Below are 19,083 nucleotides of genomic sequence, written 5' to 3'. Positions count from 1 at the left end.
CTCTAATAGACTACATCTGTAAATTAACTTTTTTAATGACTTTATTTATATTTATTTATATTATATTCCATGTGTATTGTTTGAGTGCGTTGTACATACAATTTCCCGTCAGACAATTGTTTCAATTCATTAAATTATAATAACTTAAATATGCAATTGAAAAGTCGTTGAAACAGATATAAACCAGATAGGCCTTTACTAATCCCGATTATTGGTCATTGCATGCTTTGCAACTCACAGTTAGGCCACTTACGTTTCGCTTGTTGGGCCCCTTTCTACGATTTATGAGGGCAAAGTTCCCTTTCAATAAATGAATGCAGCTTATTGGTGTGGTCCGGCGTCATAGCCCGCTGTGCCAGATTTCTTCAAGCTTGCTAAGACACCTCAGTCCCTCAACTTAAAGGTCCAATCCATCCCCATGGTAATGTGGGTAGCGATGCGCGAGGGAATAGAGTTGCTTTTGGAGTATTTAAATGTTGTCTTGCCCTTTAAATGTAGTCTTTTTCCTATAGTGTTACACCTCAAATCAATGTCTGATGTTATAAAAAGTTGACCTGAAGAAATAATTTCAACCTGGAATTTAGGTTACTAACGTCTGTCTTTTAGACACACACACACACACACACACACACACACACACACACACACACACACACACACACACACACACACACACACACACACACACACACACACACACACACACACACACACACACACACACACACACACACACACGTATACACATACATACAGGTATCCACATACATAAAAGGTGATTTTATGAATGTTGATGTAGCCTACAAACACACATGTAGATATGTATTCATAACATTCACACATCTTCTGAATGATTGATTCACGTGTGGACAGAGCAGAGGAGTCGTTTTTTATTCAGGTACAAGGATTACTATCACATCTGTTTAGTTTAGTTTCTTTGTTTTCTAAAGTAAAGGTAGTGATGCAATGAATTGAAAACGAAATGTGTGCTTTACGTCCTATGCCGTTGTGTGATTGGTCGGCAGGTCCGTGGCTATACCCACTCTCCCATCATGAATAAAAGAAAGGCCGTCGAGCCTATCGGCGGGCTCTACTGTCTCCTCCTACAACGTGCGCCAAAGTTGGCCACTTACACTTTCAACCAGCAAGCAGACGTTATCAAAACTAGCTGTTGACCACTAAGTATATCAAGGCAAAGAATTAAATAACCTTTGCCCATTTACACATTCGAGTGCAAGGTGTATCCCCTCCCTTTACACACCACAAACCTCCTCACTATTGGGGTCTTCTTTTACCCCGGCATTTCTCTGCATGACTAACATCACCACTTTCTATGTTGGAGGGGTTATAGTATTTACGAGTTTCTCTGTCTGGGACTACGATTTATAGTTCGATTTTTTTTATCCTTTTGAGAGAAGACATTTCGTTACATCCTATCCGCAAAGACCTACATTTTCTTGTCTGGACTTTGCGCGAGTAAGAATTTGGTACCAGTGCCCACTAGGTGTTTCTCCAGTAGCTAGAATGGCTACTTTACCAGGAACAGTGCCTCGAATGATGCGCCCTGCGCCAGGCCAGAACTACCCCCGCACCGGATTCCCTTTGGAAGGTATGTCATATTTTTTTACTTGGAAAATCTTTCTAGAGAGTTGTAAGAAAAACAAACTCGTCAGCTTGGAGGCAGGTTGTAGCTCATCTTTGTCAAATATTAAGAAATATTAGGCAATTGTGTTTTCAATTTTTTGTAGCTCATCTTTGTGATATATTAGGCAATTGTCTTTTCGATTTGTCTATTGATTTACGCCTACAAGGACATTGCAATTGTTGTTTTATATATCAGAATAGACCGTCTAACATTGCTTGACAGGCCTACATGTTGATTCTAGAGGTATAGGACTACTTTTAAAGTATAGTTTATCATGTTTACTTTATGCAAATGTTCAATGACAATATGGATGATCAACATTTGACTTCATTAAATTTTTAATGCGTAATATACCTATCCTCCTTATTGAAAAGTTACCAAACCAATGGGGACATTGTTGCTAAGATAATTGTATCAACTAAATGATAAACTATGCGAGGAAATACAAAAAATATCTTAGCATATGCGCGGAAAAATACCAATTTGTATTTGCATGTATTTATGGGAATCGTTCCCAGTCACAGCGAGTTCGTTCGTGCTCAAGAGCTTTTAACGAAAATACACAAAACCACGTAGCTTGCAAGTTACTGACGCTCCAGGATTTGTTGAAGTATCCTGCTGCTACAAATGGAAGTAAAATACACAGCAAAGAGATAGCTCAAAGGATCACATCAATATTTGTACAGCATGACTAGGAATAATCAAGGTGGAAAGTGTCACACTCTTTAGTGCCTCTTGAATGCGAAATTGGATGCTCAAGTGCTCTATGGCTGTAATTATACATCCTGCCAGCCAGGCTGACTGGGAATGAGTTTGTCTGCGTTCTCTAGTGAGAATGGATGGGCTGTGGGATATGTTTGGAAAGTGCCTACATTATGGTATATTATCATAAACGTCACTGCTATTCGGCACGTCCATACAATTATTATTAGGCTAATGTATTATTATCATGGTTGAGGCGACGACAATGATTATTATTAATATTATAATTATCATTATTATAGGCGTATGTGAGTGGCCTATCTGAATTGATTGCATTTGATTGTCAAGAACTATACAGGCCTAGGACTACTAATTTTGATTTTAATTATTATCTATGTGAAATAACTTTCAGTAAGATATCAATGAATTATATAGCACCAAACCAATTTCACATATTTAATTGTTTATCCTAAGCCTATTTTCACGATGCCCTCTTTGTCATTGCATTGTTGTCTAACTTGATCTCTTTCGCATTAAACTTTAACAATATCAATATCATCAGGACAATATGCAGGACCTGAATATGTTTATTGTGGAACAGTATCAACCCCCCTGGGCCAAGGTCGGGTGAACCAGCTCGGTGGAGTGTTCATCAACGGGAGGCCGCTGCCAAATCATATCCGACACAAGATAGTAGAGATGGCACACCACGGCATCCGACCCTGCGTAATCTCGCGACAGCTACGAGTTTCCCATGGTTGCGTCTCCAAAATCCTCTGTCGGTACCAGGAGACCGGTTCGATTCGTCCCGGGGCTATAGGAGGCAGCAAGCCCAGGGTGAGTGGAGGACTAGTCTCTACATTATTTCACAATCGACAAACTTCAGATACACCTTGACCTGCCATCCGTGTCAGTGTATCTGTCTTCTTCTTCGTCTTCTTCAGTTATTATGTCACGTGCATTTTACGCACCTGCATGCATGCATGAGGCAACATTTTCAACATAGAAACATTAGTTAGGCCTATAGTCTAGAAGTTATGATTATAGGTATTGCATAGAGTAAAATACATGCAGTTTTGTGTGGGTATGATTTGTGAGGTAGCCTGTGAAGACATGAACCATAGGCCTACAACTCGATAACATAAAAGTCACTAGGCCTACAATCAGGAAGTCGTCTATAGGCCTTGGTTTGTAATGTCGAAAGAAGGCATGCGCCTCCATTTCAAACTCCCCCTCAGGGAAACAAGTCTATATATCAGCTTTGTTATGTGTATTTGTATCCATAAACATTACAAGATCATGTTCTTCATGTGACTTAAAAATTGCTTCGACTTTCCCCTCTCTGTGTTTGGCCGTTGTACATTTTCAAACTCACAGCAGGTAGCAACTCCGGACGTGGAGAAGCGGATTGAAGAGTACAAGCGAGAAAACCCCGGGATGTTCAGTTGGGAGATCCGGGACAAGCTGCTGAAGGACGGGGTGTGCGACAGAAGCACTGTTCCTTCAGGTGAGGCTTCATCTGGTAAGCAACTTTTCCTTCTTATGGTGATTACTGTAAGACTATAGTCTGGTATGCACACATTTGGAATGCAGTTTTTACTTATTTTACTTCTATTTTTGTGACTTCAGAATTGTTCACCTTGTCTTGACATGAACCTATAAATTTGAAGAAATATATCATTCATGTATACACAAAAGTACTAGGACTTCAATGTAATCCAAGGCTTGTTTTGTTTTCAGTGAGTTCCATCAGCCGAGTTCTGAGGGCGCGATTCGGCAAGAAAGATGACGACGACGATAGTGATAAGAAGGATGAAGACGGGGAAAAGAAAACAAAGCATAGCATCGATGGCATTCTCGGCGATAAAGGTAGGCCAACAAAGAAAAACGTCAGTTTATTTAGCTATAAATTGTGACTAAATCGTGTCATTAATATTTGTGGTATTAAACAATAATACAATGTACGGTAGCCTATACACACACAATAATTCTCTATTAGGCCCATGACTCATTATTGCAATAGCAACATCATCAACAACGATAATTATTATTATTGTTGTTATTATTGTTATTATTATTGTTGTTGTTATTATTACTACACTTTAGTAGATCCTATTCATATTATACAATGAATTATTATTACATTATTATTTGGAGGTTAAGTTATTACGCTTGTTAATTTGGATCAACCTTTATCGTTTTCAACTAGGTCAACAATTTATTTAAAAAAAAATCTATATATCTCTTGGGAAATTCTTATACATTTACGGTAAATCTGAAGAGACTCTCACAGATTGGTGCATTCATTCCTGCTTTTAAGTCCCAGCTAGTCCTTACTCAATTACTCAATTATTTATGTGAGCCTGACGGAAGGTATTTAGCTCCAGAAAATTAATTTGTGTAACAAATTCCACCGCGCTCTTTTAACGATCCCCTAAACGACAGCTGACAGTTGACCCATTTGACAATCAATGTCAGTTAGAGGCTCTACATCTCTTGTCAGTTAAACTGAGACGAAGAGGGCAACTTCTCTGCAGCCATATTCCTCTAATACTCATGGCATGCACACATTAACTAGTTTGTAACACACATTTTTCAAACAAACAAACTCTTATTTTGAATATGTTATTTTTAACATTGGGTAATAGGAATGCATGACATTATTGATTTATTTAGCTAGTCTTTTAAGATAACTCAGATTCATTGTTAATTTAGATTTTTTATATAAGCCTATATGAAACATTTCATTGAGTTAGTAGGTTCGTGCTATTGTGCCACTTGTCAGTGCGCTCTCTGTCATTGAGTAGCCTATAGGGAGAGAGAGAAATCACAGTGCTTATACAAACCTTTCCCGAAAGAGACAAAGGTCGCCCTTAAGATGATCAAACATCCTTGAATAGGGTTTAGATAAGAGTTCACAAAAAGCTTTTCCCCATAAAAGACACTGCCAAACTTCTTCAAACTTGAAGATGAACTTCAGTCGCACAACCTCTCTTATCCATTGACGCTTTTCTAAAGTGAAGATTCCAAGGTACAAAGGTAAATCCTAGAAAGCAGGGCAGCAAAAAGGGTCAGTCCATTCTCATTCAAAAACCCGCAAAGAGAGAGAGAGATAAAAAAAAAAAGTGTGGACAAAGGGCAGGGTAGATATAAAGGGAAATGAATTATTCAGTACAGCCCACTGGTAGATAGTTTTGTAATATTACGGAATAGTCTGTTGGAGGAGAAAGCGCATTTGATGGTGCAAAACGGTTCATTCTTTTTTTAATGGCTTGTGTCCATTTATTCATTTAGAGGTCGGACCATTGTGTTTCTTAGCTCTGTATGGTGTGCTTAATCATGGAAAAATTTTGGACTTTCCGTTTCTAAACAGATATGCTTAAAACTTCAGACCAATTGACCCATTGTAAAATGTCGGTCTCTGATTTCGAAGAGATGTTATCATGTTGCAATCCAAGGTGAACTGTTGCCGAATGTTTAAGTGCAATCTTAATCTTATTGCTATTTTTTCTGATCATTTGTATCATTCTTATTCGATGCTTTACACACGAATAAAAAACAGGAGTCTGTTTACCACCTTTTACATCGAACAATTTAATCGGCCTGCATTCTGATATATTAATTCTGAGATATGATTTTGCTTGCAACAGTGTCACATCAGAATGTTGGAAATGATCGCGTCAGATCTTTCCTCAATAGGTTAACTCAGAACACCAAATGTGCTTTTTAATTCGTTAAAAGATTCGTCTTCTCCCTAATGCAGTTTACCATCCAAATTGCATTTAACAACGTTAAGACTTATTAGAGCAAGTAGGTCTAATGGAACGGTGTCTGTTGAATAGGCGGCTGTGTTGGAGTGGGGTGTAATAGCTTGCAGGCATGGTAAGAAATGTATTTATCCCCAATCAGCCCCTCACTCTCTGAGTTTGAAGCACAAACGTTGTGTTGAAGGGTTTTAAAGCAGATTAAATGTAGCCTTTTATTTATTTTCACTTTCATCTCTGAGCGGGGCTCACAGTGGCTCACCCTGGGCACACATTCATGAGATTTCTGGTTTACTTCAGATATCTTTAGATGTATTACATGTATTTATTTGTTTATTTATTTGTGTATTCATTTATTTTAGTTTTACATCACATATTTTTCCTCTCTGTAATCTGACGTGATAAAACAAGTAGGCTATTTTTTTCTGTAAAATTTCAAGCAAGTTGCAATAGGCTAAGGCTAAATAAGGGTATGGAGATAGATCACCATGGTCTGTTGTACTGCGCTTCCATGTTTGTAAACGGAACGCAGGCTCATTATCTCATTTTGATAAGAATATCCATCCATATATGCTTTCCACAATTAAAGAGCATCCACCTGCCATCTTCAATAACGCAGAGTGATAGCGAGGGGCTGCGATGACGGTGCCAAGTTTCAATAGGCGACCAACGGGGTGAAGGGGTTCCACAAAACGCCAGTCTTGGATATATTGTTTGTGGATGACTGGTCAGACCGCCAGGGAAAGAATGAAACCGTTATTTTAAAAGGGACCATCTGCAATTACTAAACCAACAAACGGTCCTCTGTAGCCAGCATGAATTGGCGAGGTGGAGGCAATGGACACTTCAGAAAATCGTCGGATTACCTGAGGTTCTCAATCTAATCAAACAGAGGCCAGACTGGCTTTATGGGCGTTGGGAAGGGATAATGAGAGAGAGCATCGGAGAGCCACTGTGGTGTCAAGCAATCCGAGGCTCCGGGCTCGCTTTCTCTGTGCATATTCAATTAAATGACCATGGGTGCCGATTAAGAACAAGGATGTTATATACAAAGGGACAGAAAAGAATCACATCATCTATGAGATAACATAAAATGTGTAGCCTTTTTGAAATGACAAACAAACAAAACAAGTTAAAATATGTAAAGACCTAAATAAATAAGTATTACAATTTGTGTGTTCTACGCAGGCGCGCACACACTCACTCACGCGCGCACACACACACGCACTCACGCGCACACACACACTCTATGTCTACGGAAATATAATGTAGTTATATTTCGGGGTCTAAAGCCGTGCTGAATGAGAAGGACAGGGGAATGAAGCGAGAACCCACTTCAAACAAATCCATCTGGAATAGGCTAGCGTGTGAGAGAGATTTAGTGAAAGTATGGGGAAGTTATTTAGCTATTATTTTTCCTCGGGCATTGAGAGTAACTCCATCTGCACTTTCTTCCAGCTATTTGGCTGGGTTGAAATAGAGGGATACCCAAATGTTGGGCAGAGATAACATACCCATCATAGCCCAGACCCTGCGATGTGCTTCACTGCATTAAACTCGGATTAACCTCCCCTTTCCCCGCAGCCCGCTCTCGACACATTTCACTGAAATTTACATTGGTGGATTTCTTGCACACAGAGGGGGCAAAAGCTTAAAGCCCTCGCTACAGCTAATCATATAATCGATTATGATATTATTGATAACAAAATAGATAATAATAATCATATAATTAATAATTGGCCTAATAATAATAATTTCTGATTCTAACCAATATATTAATTGCAACTAGTAGCCTATAAGAAAGCGCATTATTTTGAAACTTTTGAAAATATTTAAAATCAATTATAGCCTACCAAATGTTGTCAAATAATGTAAATTAATTGAATACTAGCGTATATTATTGTAGCGTGTAATTTGCTATTTTATGGAAATGGACAGTCAAAATCACGATAAAGACCATGTTTTAATCCTGGAACCAATCAAACACAGGAGGTTGGTGGCACCTTAATTGGGGAGGACCGGTTCGTGGTAATGGCTGGAGCAAAATTAGTGGAATGGTATCAAATACATCAAACACATGGAAACCATGTGTTTGATGCCATTCCATTAACTCCGTTCCAGGCATTATTATGAGCCATCCTGCCGTCAGTAGCCTCCACTGCAATCAAATTACCCAAACCAACCACAGTTTTTCATAATTGGAATTTAAACAGGTTTGTTAGGAAAGCTTTTTCTTGATTTTGACAGGACACTGAATTTTGAGTCTCAATACGCGTAAATCAGTTCAATCACTGGCAGGCTAAGATAGAATCCGCGCTCTCTAAAACGTACACAATCATTTCTAATTTATGTTAAATCGTTTGCACCGAAGCCGATTTCTTCGACAGTGAACGAAATTTAGCAGAGGTCATGGTTTACAAGCGTTTATACAATTAACAGTACATGGACCCCTTTAATAATTTAGCCGCCACTATTTTTACTCTTCGTATTTGTATCTGTACACATAGTGATTTATGTCATGGTTTGCTTTTGTCTTCCCTCGTGAAACTTGAAACAAGCTGAGCAATGGCGGAATGGAATGGCATCTGGAGAGCCCCTGGCATTATTTCCAAACAACCACACGTCAACCGATGGTACACGTTAAACGGATAGATGGCCATTTATACAGACAACCTTTGAACGATTAGGTCTCGATTCGTTCTCTCCTTTGGAGGAGCATTAACGCGCAATTATACCCAATGTTTTTGGCGACCTGTGAATTTGAGGAGGACCCCGAATGTGTTATGTGCAGGATTTTCGTTTTCCGCAGTCATGTTAAAAAGAGACAAATAAGAGAGAGCAAGGGAATATAGAAAGTAGCCTAGGCGAGGACAGCTAACTGGAAGAAACGGAGAGGCTTTTAGAATTCCAACCTTTTGCTTATCAGAAACATTATTGTGACGGCTCAAACACAATGGTCCCACTGGTTGAATCAAAGTTATTTCCACGTCTTTGAAATTAAATTACGTTGAACGAACGTAGAATAGACGTTACATTGACGTCTGTGCGCAGTGGGGGAGTTCGTCATTGCAGACAACGTTTTCAAGCCTGCCGGTCTATTAATTAAAGCACTGCTTGTCACGTGGGACACGTCCTATCATGCGCCACTTCTTAGGATAATGGTTTTTCGATCTCTTGTAATGTGGGATTCTCCATAAGGGACAATCTTTCCTCTCCAGCTACTTAGGGGACATTGAGAAGTGTACAGACGAAGACATGGGGATTTTTATCTCATTTATAAAGACGAGTTAATAATCCTTTCCTGCTTAATAACTTTAAAAGGATTCAATTTCCCCTCTCATTTAGGGTTACGATCATACATTGTTATTGGATACAATAGTATCATTTCAAGGTTAACATTTCATGCTTGAAAAATATTAAAATATTGTCCTATACTGTGTTATAGTTAAAACAATTCCGAGCGTCTGCTAAATGACTTAAATGTAAATGTAAATGTAAATTCCGGACGTTTTAATCCATGCATGTTGTCGTCCTCGTTGATAATGATGACGATTATCTGTTTAATCTATTGTAGACTAACTCATTTCACATTTCCCTAATGTGGTCAATATTTTGAAGGCGTCTTGTTAGCACCACGGTATTTAGTGGGCATGGGGGTCACAGAACCGATTTCCGGGCCAAGACATACGGTACAAATTATGAAGGAAGTATATCCCTCAAGGCCCCCGCTCATAGCAGTAGTGTGCAGGATGTTCTTATCATTTCTGTCTGTGTCTTATTTAGCCATTTTCTTACTAGAATGTTTGGTGACCCTATCACATGTTCAATGCTGATGATAAGGTGCTGCAGACATATTGAGTCAAGTCCTATTTTTGTGCAATTCTTTATCGATACCTTATTGTTCCAACGTAATTATGACATAATGGAAAACAGAGAAATTTTAATTTTTTAGCAAAATGTTATTTTGTTCTATATTTCCTGTGACGCTTCAGTTAGCCTATTGCAACAAGTGGGCTGCATGTATTGTACACACGTAGGCCTATAGACTATCGATTACCCTCTATCGACAATCTCCTTATAGTACAATAATGAAATAGTAATCGATTTTATAACATTATACGACAAGTAACTCATGCCAAACTTTCCCAAACTAGTCCCCACAATGCTGCATGTAATATTTCAGTGAATTTTATTTTTTTTTCGTTTAACTTCAGCATGGCTGGTTTATACACCGCTGTGCAGGTATTTGACTGGTGCAGGGGCCCCTACAAATCCAACTCATTGCGGTTTCCCCTGTAATTCATCTTGGTATCCCAGGGAGAGGGCCCCAGGTACTCAAGGTATCTTAATTCTTTCAGCAAACTTTTCCAATAACTTGTCTCCAACAAAGCCTCCTCTGCAAGAAAGCACCGATTTCAGTTGACCTATCGGCTACTGCAAGAAGGCCTACAGGTTAGGTTGAGCTTTTTATAGTTTTTAGCAGTTGTGTGATTATGATGACGGATTCTTATAATATTTAACAGCTTGTTATAACACGGTTTGATTTCAGCAACGTTACCCATGAAATATTAAAGGTTGGGGGGAAAAAACGAAATATATTTGGTCTAAAGATTTGTTTCGTTTTCTCTTCCTGAGCTAATGTTGAGCAATGCATTGCATTAGCTCACAGTATTATGTTTGAATTATTTATGGTTATTATCATTATTAATCTTCTTCTTGTTGTTCTTTTTTTATGATTGTTATTATGATTAAAGGTATCCATTATTAATTAGCAATAAGCTTATTTGTCGTTGCATGCCTCTGTGACATTCTTAGCTTTCCTTTTGGTGGAGACTGAGACTACAGAGCGAGGATGACAGGGGTAAGCTAGGGGTCCCCTGTGAGTCTGACTCGGAAATCATAACTTGACCAGCTTTTCCTTTTCTGAAACCAACTCGTTGAACTTGTCAGATCTAATCAGGGCGTTTAAACGTTCAAGTGTATCGGTGGGAAACAGTAGGTGATTGGTCAGGGCCAGCAAATGCGGCTTTCGAGCATTTTTGAGGATACGTAGAGGGGGATGAGCACGAGGACGCTTGGAATTGGATTGCTCGAAGGAGAGTCTTTTTTTCTCCAGGCTTTTCCCGCTACTGTGTCAATTAAATGGCCATCCAGCGGGCTAAACAAGGCCACCGGCGCATGAACTTTGGCAGTGCGTGCTAATTAGGTATTACATTAATTAGAATAGACATCTATTAACGTCTTGAAAGTTTGCCATTTTTTTACACAGTTTAAAAGGTATAACAGTGGGTTAATGGCTTACAGCCAATATTACATTTTATAGCATCCCCATGATGTGTGCTGCCCGTCTAACTGATGTCCTAGAGATCTTAAAACCCAAAACATACGTTTAATCGTTTTTCTAACCTATGATAGGATTTTTCTATTTTTAAACAAAAAAATATAAAGTACCAGTCAAAAGTTTGGACACACCTACTCATTCAACAGTTTTTGTTGTTGTTTTTTTTAAACTATTTTCTACATTGTAGAATATTAGTGAAGACATCAAAACTATGAAATAAAACCTATGGAATCATGTTGTAACCAGAAAAGTGTTTAACAAATCAAAATATATTTTCTATTTGAGATTCTTCAAAGTAGCCACCCTTTGCCTTGATGACAGCTTTGCACACTTGGTTCTCTCAACCAGCTTCACCTGGAATGCTTTTCCAACAGGAGTTCCCATATATGCTGAGCAATTGTTGGCTGCTTTTCCTTCATTCTGTGGTCCAACTCATCCCAAGCCATCTCAATTGGGTTGAGGTTGGATGATTGTGGAGGCCAGGTCATCTGATGCAGCACTCCATCATTCTCCTTCTTGGTAAAATAACCCTTACACAGCCTGGAGGTGTGTTTTAGGTCTTTGTCCTGTTGAAAAACAAATGATTGTCCCACTAAGCGCAAACCAGATAGGATGACGTATCGCTGCAGAATGCTGTGGTAGCATTGCTGGTTAAGTGTGCCTTGAATTCTAAATTAATCACAGACAGTGTCACCTCCACACCATCACACCTCCTCCTCCATGCTTCATGGTGGGAATCACACATGCTGAGAACATCTATTCACCTACTCTGTGTGTCACAAAGACATGGCGGTTGGAACCAAAAATCTCAAATTTGGACTCATCAAACCAAAGGACAGATTTCCACCAATCTAATGTCCATTCCTCGTGTTTCTTGGCCCAAGCAAGGCTCTTATTATTATTGGTTTCCTTTAGTAGTGGTTTCTTTGCAGCAATTCGACCACGAAGGCCTGATTCACGCAGTCTCCTCTGAACAGTTGATGTTGAGATGTGTCTGTTACTTGAACTCTGTGAAGCATTTATTTGGGCTGCAATTTCTGAGCCTGGTAACTCTAATTAACTTATCCTCTGCAGCAGAGGTAACTCTGGGTATTCCTTTCCTGTGGCGGTCCTCATGAGAGCCAGTTTCATCAGAGTGCTTGATGGTTTTTATGACTGCACTTGAAGAAATGTTCAAAGTTCTTGACATTTTCTGTATTAACTGACCTTCATTTCTTAAAGTGATGATGGACTGTCATTTCTCTTTGCTTATTTGAGCTGTTCTTGCCATAAATGGACTTGGTCTTTTACCAAGTAGGGCTAGCTTCTGTATACCAACCTTACCTTGTCACAACACAACTGTTAAGCTCAAATGCATTAAGAAGGAAAGAAATTCCACAAATGAACTTTTAAGAAGACACACCTGTTAATTGAAATGCATTCCAGGTGACTACCTCATGAAGCTGGTTGAGAGAATGCCAAGAGTGTGCAAAGCTGTCATCAAGGCAAAGGGTGTTTACTTTGAAGAATCTCTAATATAACATATATTTTGATTTGTTTAACACTTTTTTGGTTACTACATGATTCCATATTTGTTATTTCATAGTTTTGATGTCTTCACTATTATTCTACAATGTAGAAAATAGTAAAAATAAAGAAAAACCCTGGAATGAGTAGGTGTGTCCAAACTTTTGACTGTTGTTGTATGTGTGAAATTTGTTTTGATTTAGAATGGACCATTATCATGCACCTGTCACAACAGGGGCAGCGTAAGAAAAAGAGTAATCTATGCACTTAAATTGCAAATGGAGGGCACTTTTCCCGTGGTTCATTTTCATGTCAGCCAGGTAGGCTATATTCCTGTTGTAAAGATAAGCAATTCTCTTAATATTTGGAAAGTTGAGAAATATATATAGTAGGCCTAGTCTATAGAATACTGATGGGATCCTCCTCTTTTTAGTAGAGGCCATGACTCTGTTTTCTAATGTAATTGCATAGCCTATAGAAATGTTGCCCAATATGAGCTCATGGGCTCTCATGAAGTGTTTGATTTGATTTTCGATTACATTTGCATTGATGTCAGCGTGATTAGAGCGACAATAGAGGGCTGAGTACCAGGCAGGCACTTTTTTGGTTACTACATGATTCCTTATGTGTTATTTCATATGTTTGATGTCTTCACTGTTATTCTACAATATAGAAAATAGTACAAATAAAGACAAATCCTGCAATGAGTAGGTGTGTCCAAACTTTTGACTGGTACTGTATCTAAAAAAACGAATGTTTTGCTATTCCTAGTGTGTTTATAAAATTGTTATTTAAAAAATCACGTGTAGGCTATTTCATGACTGATCAGGCCCCATGAGACTAATATATTATCTAAGTTTGTGTATGTGTATTTGTCTTTTGAGTATAGTTTTGTGTTTTTTCCATTGAAAAATATACTTTGGAGCTTGAATCATCTTCTCTCTGGTTTAGAAGAAGTAGAAATTCAATTGTCTCCATGCCCTTTTTGAAAGCATTTTTTCTTTTAATTGAATACCTTTTTTCTTTTATTGGGACTAAACCCCTTCTGATGTCTGACAGCCTAGTCTCTCCATTGTCAGACGAATGGACACTAGAAGGAAGAGAGAAAGAAGAGGGAGGAGAAAAGAACCTTCTGTTATTTTCTATTTTGAGACTCGCTGCATAGGCTATTCAGGCAAGTTGATGAACTCCTCCAAAAAGTTTATTAAGGGGCTGAAAACAATAAGAACTAAAGCCTTTGGGCTCCAGGGCAGACAGTTTATAAACTAGCTGCCATTGTGCCTCAAAGGCAGATGCATGAATACTTTTGAATGGGGCCTTCAAACTGACACGATCAGGCTGGACAGCAACAGTTTAAAAGGAGAGGGTTCTTCTTCTGCAGCTCAGATCTCTCCTTTCCTGCATTAATGTTCATCTGCAGAGAAGAGGCAGGGGGAGAATGATCTGGACAGGCATTGACTGTCATGGCCAGGGTGATTTTCTCCCTCTACACTTAGATATACTACACGTAACTGCCAGTTGACATGAAGAAAAACATTATTCAAATTCATTCAACTTAATATGACAAATTGACGATTGTCCTCTTCCAGGAGAAAACACCAGTGCATTTTCCCATTCCTCGGTCAGTTCTGTAAGGAAATTGCAACATAGAGTAATGGTAAGACAATCTAATATGCTACGTTTATTTATTTTCTTATTTCCACTGGAAAAAAAAGATCAGCTAGAAGTTTTATCTCAGACAGACGAAGTGGGAAGCGATGCGCTGGTTAGCTGTGTTTTAGCTGTGTTTAAAACATTTATTTTCTGTCTTGGCTCTGGTGGAAAGCAATATTTAGTTTATCTTCTGTCTGGAACACTGTTAATGTTCTTCAAAAGTAGATAACAGACGACTGAGGAGCTTTTGATTTACTCTCATATTTGGAGAAATAGTACAACAACTTTGTTGTACACATCTAGACACGTTATTCCCATTCCTTTCATTAGAGAAAGGTGTGTCACTTTCTATCCCTCTCTCTATCTTTCACTCTCTTTCTCTGGCCAGCCCTTCTCTTTAGCCCCGTCAGTCTCTGGCTCTCTGCCTCCCAACATCAGAGGGAGTCCTGTGATTTGTGACCCCAGCGACCCATACTTAATCTGGCTAAAGAGGGGGAGCATCCAGCTCGTAGAGCGCAGGGCCCCAAACAGCCCCGGCCTGATCTGGCAGGTGTCAACATTAGCAACACAATCGCACCCCAGTCCAATGCCCCGTACCCTAGCCACAGCGCCACACTGAACCCAAACTATGTGAGGCCCAGTGAAAGGAGATGCATAAAGGGAGTGGGGATGGGAGGAGAGGAGAGGGGGAGGACAAGGGAGAGATTAAACTCTCAGACAGCTATTAGCAGGGATGAGGCTTTTCTAAACAAACAAAAAACGAGACAATCAATACTGTGTTAGTTTACCAAGTGGAGTCATGATGGGCTCTGGGGTATTTCTCTCTCTTCTATTGTTTTTCTCAACTTCTCAAACGTCTGTGGTTTGGTTCGTATTGGCAATCCAATTTAGTCTGGAGTCCTTGGAGACCTATTTATTTTGTGGCCAGTGCTTTGTTAATGGTTGGTTTTCTCCAGCCCGTGGCTAGTTCATTCATAGATTTAGAGCTGTAATGAATCCTGGTTGGAGGGTATTAACGCTGATAGTGGACAATCACTGGGCTGTCCAGAGGAAAGCAGCATTCAGTGATGACAGGACCACTGGCCCTTGGGGACCACAGCCCTTCTCTCTCATTAGACAGAGACAGAGGTGTCGCTTTAAACACATGAGAGGGATTGGAAAGGGAATGAGTTGACATTTGGACTGTTGCCGATCTTGAGTGGGTATCTGTCTTGACAAGAAAAGCAATGTTTTTTAAAGCCCATTTATTTCTCACTCACTGCTGATTCTAGGCCATGCCACCAGAAGAGACACAGGTTCTCCTCAGTGGTGGAGATTAGTTGGAAAGGTTTCAGTAGTAGGAGACCTGTAGTATTTGTTTTTGGAAGAGACAACAATCTCATTTAATTGTTTGGTTTGAGATGTCCCCTTGACACCCTCTTCCAGGTCTCTTGAAAAACAAATAGAACATAGAGGGTTGTTATACCTGTGTGGTGTGTGTAGCATGTACTCCACAACTCCCAGGAGGACCCGGTAGGTGAGGTGTTTGTTGGGTGCCATTCGTTGATCCTGCGGTAATGATAAGTCAACACAAACAACCCCCTGGAGAAAAGCTCCTTGGGAAGTTGCTGCAAACGCATCCTTGGCTAAGCCCTCACCATTGGCAGCAATAAACAAGCACACATTAACTCACCCAATGACCTCCTGAGACATTGGGGATTGTTGTCATGAAATACCCATCATAGAGTTAGCTAGCAATAAACTGGTGGTAGGCGTTCAGGGTATTGAGAGATCACAAACCAGCGGGGAGTAGCCCCTGGTGAGGACGTATTAGTCCTAGTAGCACTGCCCTATGAAATGTGTCTTCTGCATGTAACCCAACCCCCCTGAGTCAGAGAGGTGTGGTGGGGGGGGCTGGGTTAACTGCCTTGACCAAGGACAGAACAGCAGATTTTTCCCACCTTGCCGGCTCAAGGATTCGAACCAGCAACCTTTCCAATGGCCCATGAATCTGTAAACGGTCATTGTAATTTGTCGGTCTCTGTTTTTATAGTGTGTCTATGAAGGCCTTACAGATCATGAGCCGAGCCTAAGCATGCAATGGCCTCTTTGATTTCAGCCATATGATGGCTTCCATCAGATAAAAGACAGTACTATTAAGTATTTATGATCCCATTAGACAAAACACCTGTCTCTGTAACTCTCCTATTGGTTTCTGCTCCATTGCCAGTGCTGTGTTACCAGTGTTTTATAGAGTGCATACATTACAGGACTGCGCCATTAAAACAAGCAGCTTTCAACTTTCCCACTCAAGGCCATCCATAGATCTCTACCTGTGCTTCAAATATGAGCTAGATTTGTTGAATACCTAGAAGTCTCCTCATATATTACACCTAATATTTACTGTGTTTGTCTAGTTTTGCTATTGTTTGTTTGTGATTCAGAGTCATGTCATTTGACTCTATATTCACTGCTAGTCCATACATTGTCTCAATCAGTTGAACATATTGAAATTTATGTTGTTTTTTATTTTAAACGTCCACTTTTGGAGTCTTGTTTTTAGAGGGATTTAGTTTCTACTGTGTGGTCTATTATGTAGACTGTTTATGTAGACGGTTTGTGCTGCTGAGGAAAACATGTAGTGTAGACCATCACATGACTCCCATGACTTTCTTATGTAGTCATAACAACATACGAAGACAAACAGTGTAATAACTGGAACCACTGGCACAAATACATTTTCCTGGGTGATTAAGCTGTTATTATTTTGACAAACAGTAGAATTGAGAGAGTGGCTAGAGTAATGATGAATGCATATGACATATGAATTAATACAGTACAGCAGGCTATCTGGCATCCTTGGTTGTGTCCTCAGTAAATGATAGATGTTCTGTAGATGTTCAGTTCCTCAGAATTTACTTAAAACTTTGTTTCTTCTGATTCGCCTTGGCTGCCAGAATTGTCTGTGTTTGACAGCTGTCACAGATCAGGACAGTGTGTTGCATTACACCAATCTGCTGGTTACCACGGAGTGGCATTAGAAAAGACAACAAGCATTTCTGGCTAATTTTATTACAATACAGGAATAGCCCCCATAATGTGCAACAGTAATTACGTTTAGAGCAGTGTGTGTGCCCAGCTCTCTTAGTGATGAATGAGAGACATTGACCATGGTCTGCTAGTTTAAAAATCACCATTAGCCTATGCTACTTAGGGCCAGAACATTTCCCATTTTATGCTCCTAATCTGCCTTGCAACTGCAATCTTCATTTGTTTTAATTGTCCATGTGGACATTTTTTGACACGCACAAAGACAATAAACATGTTCCGGTAAGTGTTGCAAATCAGAAATGTGTTTTTTTCCACCCAGTTAAAATGTTATGGAGAGTTGAAACGGTGGGGTGGAGCTGCCGTTCCAGCCTGCAAAATAACAACTTCAAATGGTGCCTGGTCCTTCATTTTCAACTAATGGGCTTATTTCTGCATCCTCTGTCATTCTCTCCTTGGGGAATATGTTCTCTCATTTCAAAAGCTTTGCTTCTCCGTTACATTGTAAAGCCACAATATGGAGTACAGAACTCAGATGTTAATATCAAGCACTGTGACGACTTACTGATGTCCCCATCCAACCCTCCAAACAGGAAATATCAATATATTTTTGGATCCTCAGGAACGATTTGGAAATACACTAGTGTGTGTTCAGTTTGAATTCACTGAATCTGAAAATGAAAGAGTAAATGAAAGAAGAAATTTCATTTCTTTAATTCTTGCTTATAATATCCTTGGGATGGTCTCTCTTTTACCTGTCGGCACAATACATTTTTGATTTGTTTGTTTATTTATTTGTTCACGTGTTTGTCCACATAGGTTATGACCTCAGTAATCTAGTGACAGAATCATGCCCAGCATCATGAACTGTTTATCTGTCCTAATTAGGCCTTGGGGTTGCTAGGTCCCATGTGTGTTGTAATAAAGGCATCATTAGTCTAGGGGTTAAGCCCCAGGGACCATTAGGTAGTTATGGTCAGATTGATGGTGTGTGGTGTAGTGGTATGTCCCTCAAACAAGACTGCCAACATGTTTTAAAATGATGGACGTTGTTTGTGGATTATGGATATTATGTTTGGTGAATTTGCACTCACATTGACTGTGATCAAAAATACTCTTTCAGTTGTCCCCGGCACCATAAAAACTTCTGCACAATGAAAAATGTTTACGGCCTGGCATTGTCCAGAAAATTAGGAAACTTCCCTGGGGCATGAAAAATTGTCCACTGTGCATTCCTATTCTGTGTAAAGTAATCTCTCCTTGGCTTTGTTGAGAAAATGATTTGTTCCTCCTGGAGACCTCCACTCATAGCCCTGAGTTACTGTGTGATTTCCTGGGTAGGTTTTGGAGCCTTTGTTGGGGGACTGGGGCTCTAGTTCCATTGCCAGTTGGCGGGGACCCTGTGGACTCCATTTGCTCTGCGCTGCTTCTTAATTTCATTACTT

At 39.6% G+C, this 19,083-nt stretch overlaps 1 protein-coding gene across 8 annotated transcripts in view; it reads left to right on the top strand.

Annotated features, from left to right (window-relative positions):
* Positions 1-1,085: 1,085 nt before the first annotated feature.
* The window catches only part of LOC139558689 (paired box protein Pax-7), a 58,540-nt gene continuing 40,542 nt past the window's right edge, over positions 1,086-19,083 (top strand). For 2 of the 8 annotated variants that reach the window (XM_071374015.1, XM_071374006.1), the window contains exons 1-4: positions 1,086-1,609; positions 2,910-3,184; positions 3,725-3,869; positions 4,088-4,216. In XM_071374015.1, the coding sequence (XP_071230116.1) occupies positions 1,525-1,609; positions 2,910-3,184; positions 3,725-3,869; positions 4,088-4,216 (634 nt within the window). In that variant the 5' untranslated portion in view covers positions 1,086-1,524. The remainder of the gene's footprint in view (positions 1,610-2,909; positions 3,185-3,724; positions 3,870-4,087; positions 4,217-19,083) is intronic. The other 6 variants (XM_071374068.1, XM_071374059.1, XM_071374048.1 and 3 more) reach the window with 3 other exon arrangements.

Source organism: Salvelinus alpinus, chromosome 2 (genome assembly GCF_045679555.1).
Source record: "Salvelinus alpinus chromosome 2, SLU_Salpinus.1, whole genome shotgun sequence".
In the NCBI taxonomy this organism is placed as follows: Eukaryota; Metazoa; Chordata; class Actinopteri; order Salmoniformes; family Salmonidae; genus Salvelinus; species Salvelinus alpinus.
This window is presented reverse-complemented; position numbering and strand designations above follow the sequence as displayed.